The sequence below is a fragment of the Armigeres subalbatus genome, chromosome 1, assembly GCF_024139115.2.
Source record: "Armigeres subalbatus isolate Guangzhou_Male chromosome 1, GZ_Asu_2, whole genome shotgun sequence".
In the NCBI taxonomy this organism is placed as follows: Eukaryota; Metazoa; Arthropoda; class Insecta; order Diptera; family Culicidae; genus Armigeres; species Armigeres subalbatus.
In genome coordinates this window covers 224,092,379-224,107,246 of record NC_085139.1, presented here as the reverse complement: position 1 = coordinate 224,107,246, position 14,868 = coordinate 224,092,379, and the positions used below count along the sequence as shown (strand labels likewise).

At 39.9% G+C, this 14,868-nt stretch overlaps 1 protein-coding gene across 2 annotated transcripts in view; it reads left to right on the top strand.

The window, feature by feature from the left end:
• The window catches only part of LOC134205827 (protein wings apart-like), a 60,608-nt gene that overhangs the window by 5,225 nt on the left and 40,515 nt on the right, over positions 1 to 14,868 (top strand). Inside the window, exons 1-3 of one of the 2 annotated variants that reach the window (XM_062681440.1) lie at positions 2,161 to 2,430; positions 13,107 to 13,331; positions 13,401 to 14,383. In XM_062681440.1, the coding sequence (XP_062537424.1) occupies positions 13,175 to 13,331; positions 13,401 to 14,383 (1,140 nt within the window). In that variant the 5' untranslated portion in view covers positions 2,161 to 2,430; positions 13,107 to 13,174. Of the gene's footprint in view, positions 1 to 2,160; positions 2,431 to 13,106; positions 13,332 to 13,400; positions 14,384 to 14,868 lie in introns of those variants that run through there. The other variant, XM_062681439.1, reaches the window with a different exon arrangement.

Below are 14,868 nucleotides of genomic sequence, written 5' to 3'. Positions count from 1 at the left end.
TGAATAAAATGGTTTATTTACCTCTTATAGACTACACAAAGAAAAGTTAAATTAATAATTACGTCAAAAAAGTAAAAAATCCATCATCATCATCGAGGCGATCGTTGTAGTCGTTAATGCCCCAAAAACAATAAATAAAATTAAAATAAAACACGCAAAAGTATCCGTTGGGTAAAACTTCGTCAACTAATTGACTAATCAGTCTTCTAAAGAAACAGTAAAATATCCCAAACGTAAACATTGACTTTTCTAGTAAATTTCTCGTTAATTAGAACTGCAGTTAACTACCACCAAGCTTCGTGAATTTTACCGAATGGGTATAAAAAACAACGCGAGCAGGCCCTAATCTTTTTGGAATCGGCGAAAAAAGTCAATATTTACAAGGGAAAGCCCTAGGAGAGAACAGACTGCAGATATGTCGTGTTGAGGCCGATATTTTGCGCAATACCATAGACTATGGCAATCCTTTCTCATTGCGCTACTCATTTACGTAATTTAAAAAATCGGATTTGATCAAAGCCTCTTCGTTTCGATGATAAGAGGTTTTTTACTAGCGTTTGTATTCGTTGTTGAGCCAGACGTAGTGTTTTGTGTACGATATTTTGGCGAACTTTTTTGGAGCTTTTCAGCACACTTAATTCATATGTCATCCGGGAAGCACGGGAGCCAATTTTCTCCTATCTATAACATAACCTAAGATGTGCGAGAAAGTGTGTGCATCTAGAAAGACCAGACCATATTACCAATAAAAATTAGACAGCAGTTTCCATATTATGGTGTTTCTTCCGCTAATCGTAAAAAAATTTACTACCAGGTTTTCGTTAACACTAATAAACTAAAAATTACAAATTTCTCGAGCAACATATGATTAGGGCCGAAAAACCAACAAAGCTGAACCGAGAAAAATGAGGTTCAAATTTTCTAAGTCTAATTTAATTCATTTATTGAAGTAGAAACACATTTCATTGCCAAAACCATGTCAATACTATACGTAAATGGTTGAATTATAACAGCAGATCAAGATTAATTGAAAAACCATTCGAAATCTACAAAATTTCAGCAAAAACAAAAATCGCGCCGTTTACTCGCATCACCGGCAACACGTCTGGTTTTTAAGCCGTTTGCTCAAAGCTACTAACACCATCGGATTTGTTTAGATTTGTTAGCCAGATCAGTTCTGCTATGCGATATATCGAAAACCTAGTAAGAATATAGATTTTAAAATAACTTGAAGCTAGTTTTTCTAAATAAACAATATAAAGTGAACGGCCTAAAAACCAAAGCAAATATTCCGCATGGTAGTTAAGGGCGCCAACAAAGGACTTAAAAACCACTATGGTGCAAATGGTTCATGAGACGTTCACTCAAAATAGCAATTAATGTGTTTCTTAAGAGATATCAAGTACGGAGTTTTAACTAGCATGAAGAATAATTTACAAAGCAATCGTTTATGAAAGAAAACCAAAAATCATGGTTTTGGTTTATAAGCCGTAATCATATGTTACGCGAGATTTTATAATGGTAAATCGATGAAAATTTGGTGAAGTTTCATTAATTGTAACATCTCTGAATGAAAATGACAAATTCCTATATGTACTGAATGCCATCGAATAAATTGAATAAACAAGCCTTCGGCTTGAACATGATATGAAACGCTCATTGGTTTAAAACAGCCCTGTGAAAGCTTTCTTCATGTTTGTCGTCTGATGCTTTTCAAGCGCGAGATTGTCACCTTTTTATCAGGGTTGTCAGTGGGTTTTGTTTTGAACTCGACACCAGTGTTTACAAACATCCATTTGCAGTTGTGCGCTCAACAAAGTACGGATCCGCAGTGTTTCCCATCTCTAACTACAACCAATCGCCCTCGGAGTTGCGGTTTCATATTTCACGCGAGGGCGCTTGTCCGCCAACTACGTACGCTATTGCACCGCGAGAAAGCAAAAGCACGACCAAGAAGAAAGCGGCGGCGGCATGAATGGTCTTTGACAAAAAGATGGTATTTTCATGTACGCCTCGCGCGCGCCACAGACAGCCAAACAAACGGGACAGTGCGAACGAGCTGCCCGTCATCATGCGTGTGCTACCGCGCCTGTGTTGGTGAGGAGGATTTGTTGTTGTAAACATGGGGAAAAATGTTATTCCGTCTGCGATGCAGCGAGCAGCACCATTTTTCACTGTAAACCAGTTTTGGATTAGAACGAGATAAACCCTTCACCGTGGTTTCGTTTCCCATCGACGACTGGTGGTACCTGGGGGCATACCTGGTGGATATCCAACATGATCCTCACTGTGTGCCATTTAAATTTAGGCTCGGATTGGAACGTCAATAATCTTCTCGACTCTCGGAGGCTTGATGCTGGTCCCAATGGATATGATGACTTTCTTTATGAGACATTTGATGAGTGAAAATTTTGGATACGATTTGCTCAGGTAAGCAGCAACATCAAAACAAATTCAACCATTGGTGTTTCTCGTTTGAATGGTGCAGAATATGAAAGGACGATTACTGTCTGGATTGAAACAAAGAGTTTTATCCGCTGATGTCATGTGTTTTAGTTGTGTTTTATGTGGTCACTTACCAACCTGTGTCTATCAAGTAGATAAATAATTATGCTTCTACTGTCTATCATGACATATATTAATGAGCAATCAGGCAGGTGCGTTAAAGTTCATGCAGTTTTGTGAATCAGTGAAATTGTGTGCGATTTGAAAATTGTAAACAATGAACAAGGTGTGTTTCGTTATTGAGTTCTTCTTTTCGGTAGCATCAACTCTTCTGATGGGGGCATCAACACAATAAAATTACGTCCAAATCAGCTAAAAATTTAGGAGGATTAATTATATGGCAAATGCAATAGTTCAAGCATTGAGGTGCAAAAAAGTCAAAATTTGAATCACTCATGTTCATCTTTATAATCATATGTAATGAAATTTTAGTAAAACGTTTGAGTTTTCTAAAGCAATCGATCTAGATTGCTTTTTTGTCGTTATTTATGTGTGACATAAGAGAGTCAACAGCTGCAATAAATTTCCAATAAGATTACTGTTTGATACAAAGTATTCAAACCTACTTTTGTGGGTCTGAAATCATGAGTCGTATGTAAAAGTGCAAGTCTCGACTCTTGAATATCTTAAGGTTAGGGCTTAGTGAATCGCCGTTGGAAGTGCAATCTATCTAGAGCAAAGATTTGAATACAACTAAAAGGATGTAAGGCTACTTACGTTGAGATAGCTTTGAATATATGTACTGAAGTCATACGGAGGATACGTTCCACGTAAATCTCGAAATCCGCGTGAAAACACGCTCTTCTTCGCTGGCATTACATTTCCATTGGGACATCGCCGCCTTTCAGCTTTCTTAGTATTCAATCATAATTTCCACAGTTATTAACTACCGTGACATGTCCTATTAAATTGGACACCCTAAGAACTGCAGCTGTTTATCGAGTGGCTATCAAGAAATTGCATTGTTCAGTGCAGGTGTGTCGAAACTTAGCTTATTGGTTATCGAGGCCCATTGTGAATAAAAAATGTTCAAATATGTTATTTTGATCATTTAAAATTAGTCCAAAATAATTCAATTTTGTTTTGGGCGGGGTAAAATGGTCAGGCGGTGGGGTAAAGTGAACAATCTTGTAAATAATGCAAATAAGTCGGTCAAAATATTTTAAACTAAATAGGGGAACGGTTCGGCACTTCATCCCATTGCTCCTATATCCATCCCATCAAAAGCAAACCATTGAAAAGGAGTTTGGTTTGTTTCTTATTTTTGTGATTTTTTTCACCAGTGAACACGCGTAATGGCAAAAAGAAGCGACAAGGTTAGTGCTATGTTTCTTTGTTTTGCGATGAGATGAATATATGCTCAGTGAGATGGAAAACGGAACTGTTCCCCTACACATTCCTAATAACATTCAAAGTGTTTCCTGAAAAGTATTAACTCATAGTTTTATCACAGACAAGCAGACGTATCGCCCGTACCGGGGTTGGACAAAATTATAGGGCGAGCAATTTTTTTTTTCTAAATTCAATTGAATATAATTACTCTGCGAAATATCAACCGATTCCTTTGGTTTTCGCTTGGTTCGGCAAGAAATTCATCTAGTTTTGAAAAACAGGTTCAAAACCATGTTCTGATCGCAGGAGCTATTCCAGGTTATTTGAGGGCATAGGTTTGTGTGCCTACCGGCTAGAAGAAAACTGCAAAATAATATTAAATTTTACTATTAATATATGAATAACTGAATAGCAAAATCTGATATTAGTTTGTTTGATATAGTTGTTGAAATAGCAAAAATAATAACATACATTGATCTAGCAAATAACACAAATAAATAACTAATAGCAAAATATTTGAAGAAAAGAAAATATCAAAATCAGTTGAAAATGAATAAAAAAAACTTTGCTATGTGTGTATGTGTTTGCGTCATCCTCATCGTACTACGAATAATTTGATCATATCGCATGTTCCGTAATGGTGCCCTTTTTGTTATGAAGACTAGTACTACAAAAAGGAATCACTTTTGAGGCAAGGAACCTCAGGAAGTGTAGGGAATGGGATGTACTAGTTGTTCATAACAGGTACATCAAAAGATCACAAGGATGCCCTTATTCGCACTAACTACTCAGGGAGTAGAAACTCGAGAAGAGCCACCGTTGCTAATCAAAGCGTGAACCGGATATCTGGGACTCCCACAATATCCGCGGCAATAGTAGCAAACGATGCCCTGTGCGTATTTAGTAGTCAATAATATGATTTATGAAGCATCAAAAACATAATAGGGTAAGATGGTGTAATTCACCCCCCGCAGGTGATTAAGGGTGGTCTTTTATACCTTATTACCCTAAAATAGAATAATTAGAACTGGCTCACCAATGTAATTTATCCTTTCGTTGTTAGCAGCTTCGGAAGAACTGCCAAATGGTGTCATTCAGCCATCTGAATCGAGACACATCCCCCGAGCCGACATCCCGTCTTTGAAACCATGCGCTGAATCCGAATACGTCTTCGAACATGATGAGGAAGACTTTATACCCAACGATGGCAGCTGACTGCAGATCATCATCATGGGCACTGCTTCTCCAAAGGACTAACGTCTGGATTTTGCGTCCAGGTAGCACGTTGAAATTCTAGCTTGGAATCCTTCCGGCGATTGAACTGACGGCGTTGCTTATCACGAGTGCAATCAATTCGGCTTGTGCGGTTTCCAGCATCGTTGATTTTCGACCGAAAAACTTAAAAAAAAAACTTGACAGCAGAAACAAAATTCGACCGTCCTCGTACAAATGCTTGCTGCGACTCATGAATTAAAAAATTTTGCTATGATTGCAAAATGTGTTCTTCACTTGTTGTTCTGCTCTTTCTTACAATAACACATTCTAGTAGAGCTTGATAAAATGCGTGCTTCAGGTTTGGATGTTAGAACACTAATCATTATTTATTGAAAATAACAAACTTAGGTTGCTATGCACAACTAGGTAACTAAGGCTAATGAATCGCCTGCTTTGAGCGTTCTTACAAGCGATACTAGGAGCTAACTTTTGAAAATTAGTCGAATGATTTCCTTAATGTACGTTAGTTGATCCAATGATAGCTTGCCACCACGTCGATCCCGCTGGATTCGAATGCCGAGGCAGGGTGTGGCCTCACCCAAGTCCTTCATTTTGAACTTTTGCATCAAGAATTTTTTTTTGCTTCTGCTTCAATCGTCGATCGTTCGTGAAAATCAACAGGTCATCCACGTATATCCTCACAAAGAGCATCTTCTTACCATCCAGCATCCAGTACAGGCAGGTATCCACCAGCAATCTCTGCAAGCCAGATTCTCGTAGCACCTCGTCTAGCTTCGCATTCCATACTCGGCTTGATTGCTTCAGGCCGTACAATGCCCTCTTCAGCTTGCAGACCTTGCCATTTGAATTCATGAATCCTTCGGGCTGAACCATAAAGATTTGTTCGTCACCCAGTTTACCTTGCAAGACTGCGGTAACCACGTCCATCTGATCCAGATCCAAGTCAAACTTCGTTGCCACCGCCATCAGGTAGCGAATGGTTGAATATCGTACTACGGGAGCGTAGACTTCCTCGTAGTCAACGCCAGGCTTCTGTGGACACCTCTTCACGACAAGCCGTGCCTTGTAGCGCTCCGGACTTCCATCAGGTCCTCGTTTAATCGCAAATACCCACTTGTTCCGAATGTCTTTGCGTCCCTTTGGTAGGTTTGTTAACGTCCACTATGATTTCTTCAGTAAATAACTCCATGAATTCCACCGGTTGAACCTCTTGAGGACACCTAGTAGTAAGTCCCTACTCGTCCTCATTAATCATCTCCACGTCACAGCTGATCTCGAACTTGTGACTCTCCGGGAGGTAAACCCGGAATCCTTTTGTGTCCTCGCAATAGCCTACGAAAACACCCTTTATCGCTTTCGGATCGAACTTCCTGCGCTTGACCTTTGGAACATGGACCATCACACTCGTACCGAAAACTTTCAGGTGCCTCAAATCAGGCCTCAATGCCGGTCCACATTTCTTCAGGTGTCTTGTTTCCAATGGTTCTAGTTGGTGATCGATTTACCAAATAAGCTGCCGTCGATATCGCCTCCGCCCAGAATTCTTTCTGCATGCGCGCATCCTTCAGTAGACCAGGACTTCACTTTTGGCCTTCAGAAAGTAGTCTGCCACAATTTTGCTTGCATCATCAACAAACGTGGCGAAATATCGACTGCCACCCAAGGAAGGTATCTCCACTGGATCGCAGAGATCAGAATGTACCAGTTCCAGCAATTCAGTTGCTCTGGATTCGTGTTTTGGAAATGGTCTTCTTGATTGTTTTCCTTCCAGACAGACTGTACAATTCTTCACCTTCTCATCTTGGAAATCCACGCCATCGGACACGTTCTTGAGCTGCTTCAAACTTAAATTGTTCAGGTGGCCCATCCTCCGATGCCATAGCTGTATTCCATTCGCCAGAAACGCTCGCTCTACGTCTACGTCTTGTCGGGTTTCTTCTTAGCATGATTTGCTTGCAACAAGTTTCACTTGACGAAAAATCCTGTCCCATTGTTTAATATTTAAAACTGGCCCGATCGGACTATGGGCTTAAAAGTTATGGCCAAAATACTTTTTTTTAATATAAAAGCACATTAAAAAGTTTAGCTCATTTTTCAGGCACTTATCCTGAACCGATTTGCTCGAAGCAAGTCGCATTCGACGGGTAATCCTGCCCCATTGTTTCCTATTGGAAATTGACCGATCGGACTAGGGGTTAGAAGTTATGGCCAAAATACCTTTTAGCAAATAAAAGCACATTAAAAAGTCTAGCTTACTTTTTTGGCAGTTATCCTTAACCGATTTCGACGCAGAATCGTGTCCCATTTATTTCCTATTAAAAATTGGCCGGGTCGGACTATGGGCTAATAAGTTATGGCCATAATACTTTTTTTACCTTTCTCGTACAACAAAGTTGTACCGAAAGGCTATCATTTCACTCTAAAATCGAACTTTTTATAGAAGTCTCGGAGACCCATGGTGTTATATACCAATCGACTCAGCTCGTCGAACTGAACAAGTGTCTGTCTGTCCGTGTGTATGTGTGTGTGTGCACACGAAAACCGAAAAACATTAGCCACTTTTTAATATAGTAATTCTTAACCGATTTTCTCGCAACAAGTTGCATTCGACAGGGGACAAAGCCTTGCTGATCACTATTGACGATCGAGCTGAACGATCGACCATAGCGTTTAAAAGTTATTAAGAAAATGGAATCGAACTATATAATCGCCATATAAGGTTGGTGTCTTGGCTAAATGCGAGAAAGGCCGTATCACCACCCGGTGAATTAAGTAGGTTTTTTTTTTATTCCAAAAGTGTGTAGAAATTACTCACTTGAAAGAAACGAGAAAGGCACCATCACCGATAGGTGGATTAATCTGGGTTTTAAATCATACCTAAACTCAACAAAAATGAAAAAGCTATCTTACACCAACTAGTACCGCTTCACAACAAGCAACATAAACGACGTAAACGATATTTTGGTTCAGATCTACAAATTCAGAGTTTCCATGGCTGAAGTGCCGAAATTACACCATACTAGCATTTTGGGAAAGCACGCAGAATTTGGCTAAAATCTAGCTGTTAAATAGTTAGTTAATGATTTAAAATAGCTCAGAGACCATGGAAGGCAAAAATATGGGATAAACAAGCCGTTGCCTGTTCACTTTACCCCTGGTACCCCTAATACCGCGTACATTCAGAAGACAATTCCAAATACCGCGCAGAAAGTTGCCAAACACCAAGCTCAAATGATGTACTTAAGAGTTCATTTACAATAAAATATGTAAATAATTCAATCATATACAAATTTCATTTGAATTATTAGATCATACTAAAAAAAAATAAGGGGTTCCCGTAGCGTAGTTGGCTACACGTTCGCCTTACACGCGAATGGTCATAGGTTCGATTCCCAGCCCCTCCACCAAACCCTCGTCAGTCGCCAGATGCGCAGCCTATACGGTGGCGTATTGGGGAGCGCTCTTACCGTTACGACTGCCTGATGACGACTGACAAATTGTTCTTCTCGGAGGCATTCCTCCAACGTACCCGGATAAATGGCAAACGAACAATGCAACGATCATTGGATTCACGACACGGACAAATGGACACAATGGACTCACGGTGAGATGGACCAGCAACGACAACAACAATGAATAATGGAAAAATCTAAAAATAGATTCTGTGTGGATTCTGGCAGCAGAATACCACAGTAGATTCCGGCACACAGGGTGTCGACTACCTGGAAAAACCTGGAAAGTCAGGGAAAGTCAGGGAATTTCATTTTGGACCTGGAATGTCAGGGAAATTTCATTGAGGTCAGGGAAAAAAATCACAAAAGCCAATATTGCAAATTTATAGTGTTTTTTTTAATTCGAGCAATATACTAAACTAAGGACACTTATGACAATGAAATTCTGAACCAATTTTAATCCATTGAAAAAGGACCAATAAAGGTACTGAAACGTCGGATCGGAATTAATATAACTGCTGGTCATCAGACTGCATAGCCGATAAACAATACACCGAGGCAGTTACAGTTGACAACTACCTCCACTATCAAGCTATAAAGCTTTTTTTTTGTGTGGCCGTTGGCAGTCTCTAGACGAAAAGTACACTCCGTGCCCTTTTCATGTTCCCCATGGTAATCGAGTTTGTTTCTATTAATCACTGAACAATAACAGAGGTTCCAAAGCCATGTTGCTCAAATGGTCACAGTTGAGACCTGATCCAAATAGTTTTTTAAAGTCCTTTTTAATATTTTAGATTATTCAGTTAGAATGGTTTTGTATTGGGGCCCTCCTTAGCCGTGCGGTAAGACGCGCGGCTACAAAGCAAGACCATGCTGAGGGTGGCTGGGTTCGATTCCCGGTGCCGGTCTAGGAATTTTTCGGATTGGAAATTGTTTCGACTTCCCTGGGCATAAAAGTATCATCGTGTTAGCCTCATGATATACGAATGCAAAAATGGTAATTTGGCTTAGAAACCTCGCAGTTATTAACTGTGGAAGTGCTTAATGAACACTAAGCTGCGAGGCGGCTCTGTCCCAGTGTGGGGATGTAATGCCAATAAGAAGAAAAAGAAGGTTTTATATCGGAGTCAATTTTTTTTTGCGGTTTCCTTATTAGTAGCGTTTGAGTCATGTTCCCATCAAACAAAAGAAGTTCTGAAAGTTCTTTCAAATACTTTGATGATGATTATCAATCGCAAGAGTAATTTCTTATAAAATAATTTTATGTACCTATGATATAGCAAAATTTCATTTAAAACTCTAATGAACTCTACTAACTTTAATGAAAAATCTCATATAGTACATTTCCTTTTGATAAAAATGTAACGCCCAAAAAATTATCTAGTGAAAGCAGTCGAAACTGAATCAAATGGCGGAAATAGGCCATAGTTCAGAACAGTTCACCAAAAAACATCAAACATGTTCAACCTACAATCAACAGCTAGATATTTGGAAGCTTGTTAAACGAAAACCCCGAATAGTATCTTGGTTGACCTGTGACGGCACTCTACAGCAGTGGCCTCATCTCCAAACATGATTCTGAGGGTAATATTTTAAAAACATTACGTGAACTTCCATTTGATGATGGGCTTATAAAGTCATTGGTCGATCCTCACGTCCTTAGGTGGGTCAAATTAATGGTCATGTAGAGAAAATGATAGTGGGTAAAAGCATCATATGGACTACCTCATGTACGTAGGTGGCGATGGTCTCAATTAAACCACATTAAACGTTACTCGATATTCTATAATTATGCTCGGCCGCAAGAGGAGGATGATGTTGTTGTCAATGGTAATGTTTCAGTTTACATTCGCTGCTTTTGATTTTTATAAAACAATTTTATCAAGAAGTATTCTGGTTGATCTTTGAGAATTTTGTCCAGAAATTACTTCAGAATTCTCACTGAAACAAAAAAAAATCCCAAAGGATTTAAAAAAACTGTCTGGATAGTTTTTATCCTGGAGTCCCTCGATGGATGTTCAGTAGATTTTTACAAAGGCTCCGCTCCAAAAACTTGGTATGGTATTTACTCAAATTTGAATAGAATGTCTTCGTGAAGGGATTCATATAAAAATATGCAAAGGAATCCTCTAACAGTTCCAGTTCTTCAGAAAACTATTAAATGTTCCTTATTAAGTTTCATTGCTTGTTGCAACTCTCTATAAATAAAACAATGCTAGAACTCCAAGACCGTTTTTGAAAAACAACTTAAAATCGATAAAATAAATAGAGTAGGTGTAACTCCCCTTAGCATTTGAGACTAGTTATGCCCCTTTAAAAAAAACACCTTTTATTTGGATATTTTTCCATGGGACCATTGCTTTATTTAAACCGAAGGCCACAATCGACAAAAATTTAACGACCTGACTGTGTTCAAACCAAGTTATTTAAAATATTGCAGTGGTTAGAATATTTTGCTAGGCTTACTATAAGTGCTGCAAAGATTTATGTGAGCTTGTAGGGATTGCATTCATGATTATCTGGAAGATTGCAAGCAGTCCTTAACTATTTTTAGAAGTCCATAAACTCCACAGAGAGTGAATAAGAATAGGTACTTACTTCGTAAGTATACTTGAGAGCCATGGAGGTTTCTCGATGTTCACCTAATCCGTAAAATTTTTTAACGGCTCTAGAAGGATTTCTAAAAGCATCCACGATGGTTTGGAAAGAGTTCAAAAGTCGTGTCAAAAGATACAAGATTTCACACAAATTTCCAGTAAGATAATGAAAACGATTTGAAGAAGTCCGTCAGTAGTACTGGAGGTCTATTGCGACACCAGGGAGTCCGTGAGAATTCCCAATTGTTGATGAAGGCACTAGAAAACTTATAACATTAATTGGAGCCAATTTTGGAAACATGTGAATTAAGAATAATTTTCAGGAGTTCTGCGCATTTACTTGAATTTTTATGAACGACCAGATTTGCCTACGATATTCTCCAAATCCTCAATTTTCTGTTTCTAGAGGTGATTAGGCTTCCAGTCAGGCTTGTAAAATGTCATCTGCATGTCATTCGACTAATTTGTTCATAACTTTCTTCGGAAGCCAAATTTACTTTAAAATTTTAGATGCACGCATAACGCTTGAGTAGCGCTATATTTTTGTTCAAAGGTACATTACTCTAAATATAACATCTGAGGCTAGAGAGTGAAATCTCTCCAAAATATCACGTGTCATTTGACATAATGTCATTTGAATGACATTTTGCCTCCCACGCCCCAAATTACATATTTACAGCAATTTCTTGTTAGACAAAGTTGTAGCCACATTTAAGCGCTATAAGTTCGCCATACTTGATAGTTGATAGCTAACTACTGAAAAAAGTTCTGGGAAAATTATGAAAAAGCATGCAAATGACATTTTACAACACTGCTCCCAGTAGCTCAGAAACTCATAATGGACTTCAAGGGTTTATACATGCAGAAATTTTCATGCGCTTCTAGGAATTGAAAAAAACATTTTTCATACCTGGAATTTGTCGAGGAATGGTCTGGAAAGTCAGGGAAAGTCAGGGAATTTTATTCTCAAATTTGAGTCGACACCCTGGGCACAGTAGCGGTTAAGTAACACAGAGTGCCTACCAAATAAAGAAAGGAATAAAAAAAAATCAAAATGAACCACCTAGTATTAAATCTTAACGCTTTTGCCTCACTATTGGGGCGATGGCATACTGAGGCGTGTGCGAGCGCGAACGCGTCTAAGCAATCGGGAAGCAAAATATCAGCACACGCATCATTAGGTAGGTATGTCATCAGCCTTACTGAGTTGCGCATTTCTGTTGGAATGAATGTGTATAAGAGAGGTGTATAATGCCGGCTCTCTCTTTCTCGCTAATATGGTTTTGTATTTACACAACACTCACTCGCATATGAAACATTACCGATGAACGAAGGATCCATCCATCGTTCACACCGTGGAAATCGCACAACTGTGGTGGGCCGGGCACGTAGCCAAAATGTCGAATAATGGAAATAGTTCTCAATAGCGATCCGACGGGCACAAAAGAGAAAGGTGCATCGATCAAGTGACGTACAGCCATGGACCGAGCTGAATAGAGGACGAAAAGTACGATTATGTACTGCACAGGCCACACAGACCTTAGATTGAAAAAATAATATAAAAAATAACATTCTTAACGGTTGCGACGCAGTTAATATGGCATTGACTATTTCCCATATTATTGGACACATGATCGAAAGTACGTCAGAAAATAGTTGCGTTTAATAGTTGTCCTAGGCAGACGCGTCATCTTCGTAGAATGGAAACTGCTTCTCGAAAAAAGGCTTCTTGTAACATGAGCACTACCTACAGTTATTAAAATACTGCATACAACATTGATAGCAGTCTATTTTTCTCAATATCAGTATAATTTTTAGCCAAACTTGAAGACCAGGCTGGAGTTGCTTTGCATTGCAGCTACGTAAATGAACAAAGAGAACAGTCTGAATCCCCTACAACAATGACTGTAGCTTTGTCCCTGTTAATAAATAGCTATTCAAAAACAAAACCTTTTTATAACATCATTTTCCTCTCTCATTTCAGGATAAACTAATATAAATAATATAAAAGCTCCCACTTGGAGTGTTGACAACCTCTAGCAGTCCACCATCATGTCCAAGTGGAATAAAGGGCACGGGCTGATCGTTCCGATCGATTCCCTTCTCAAGGAGAAAGAAAACACAAACCGGCCGGCTCCACTCCGATCGGCTGGGCTGGTAGGCCGCTGGGGTATAACAAGCTTCACTTCGATACGCAACACCAGCTACGGTAAGTCATCTAAACGTTTTCTTTTCAATACTTTCATTCTCAAAGTGATGCTTCACATTTTCCCACCAGAGTTCGAAAGCACCAGCCCGAAGGAGTCGGATGACCTCAACTGCCCGTCGAACGTGGCGAGCTTGTCCACGCAGGTCCCCAATCCGATTAAGCCGAAGAAGTTCTTCAAAAGCCGCAATACGCTTCCTCCGGTTGCCATCGCTACGCCGGATCCTCATCGGGATTCCTCGGGTTATGGTAGCCCACAGCCGAAAAGCGTTCTGCTGCATCAAGCGGCGCAGCTTCAGGCCCGGATTGCCCACGATGCCGGCGGGAGTCCACCCTACATGCCGGCTGGGTACTATCAACCTCTGGGTGCTTCATCAGCCGTAGATACTAAGGTCCGCAATAAGAAAAAATCAAAGAAGAAGAAACAGAAGGAACCCGATGCCAACACTGTGGAAGAACCTTCAGAACCGGTAGAAGAATCCGCTAAAAAGGAAAAAACAGAACCGAAAAAAGAGAAGAAACAGAAAAAGGTCAAGAAGGAAGTGGCTCTGCCACCGGAGCTACCCAAACGGAACTCGTCCCGGATTAGGAACAAAGTGGTTAACTATAACGAAGATGATGATAGTTTCGATATGATTCCGTATCGGGATGAAGTGTCGCGAACTCCGCCGGTTTCAAAACTGGCATTGGAGCCGGCTCCAGTGCCAGAAGTGTCACCAACAACGGAATCGACCCAAAAACCTGTTGAAAAAGAAGAAGTGGAGGAAGAAGAGGAAGAGGACGAAGAAAATGGTGAAAAAGGGCAGGCAGTGAATCTAGAGGAATTAGTACAGGCGCCGGCGCCTGGTGAAAATGTTCCGGAAAATTCGGTAGTGGCCATGCCAGATCCGCCGCCGGTCGGGCTGGCAAGTCCTACGAAATCCGGCAGTGGAGGAAGTGGAACGGAAGATCGTGTACGAACGAGGGAACGCGGCAAGGAAATAAAGACGATACCGGTGCCGTTGGCGTCACCCTCCGTGCTTGAGCATCCACCGATTGTGCTGCGGATATCGAAGGTGAGTGTTCACATTGAGTGTTGTTGGTTTGAGTATTAAATTTTGAAATCAACATCAACAACTTTCAAATTATAACCACTTGAACGATTTATATCAATAATTTGAATGAAAAAAGTAGATAGGTATACAATACGACTTCATCTTATCCCAGCAACGACCCGGAATGGATCGAATAAAACCTCTTTTCAAAACACTAGATCAAGAATATCTCATGCTGTGCCTTGATCGGGTTGACGATTTGGTCAGCAACCTTTGTTGCGTATCAGGGCACGTCACATATTCGAAGTAAAAAATTCTGCTCTTAGTTTTAAAGGTAATTCACCAGTTTCGTATAATACTACCTGATTTGGGGTAGATTTTAGTAACCTCATAGATGTTCTTAGAGCTTGGAGATAAACTGTTTACTAATTTTGCAAAATTTGTTTTTGAAGCCGCTGCTGTTATTGTGATTCCGTAGACTAAATGTGGTCTGACTATTGCTTTCG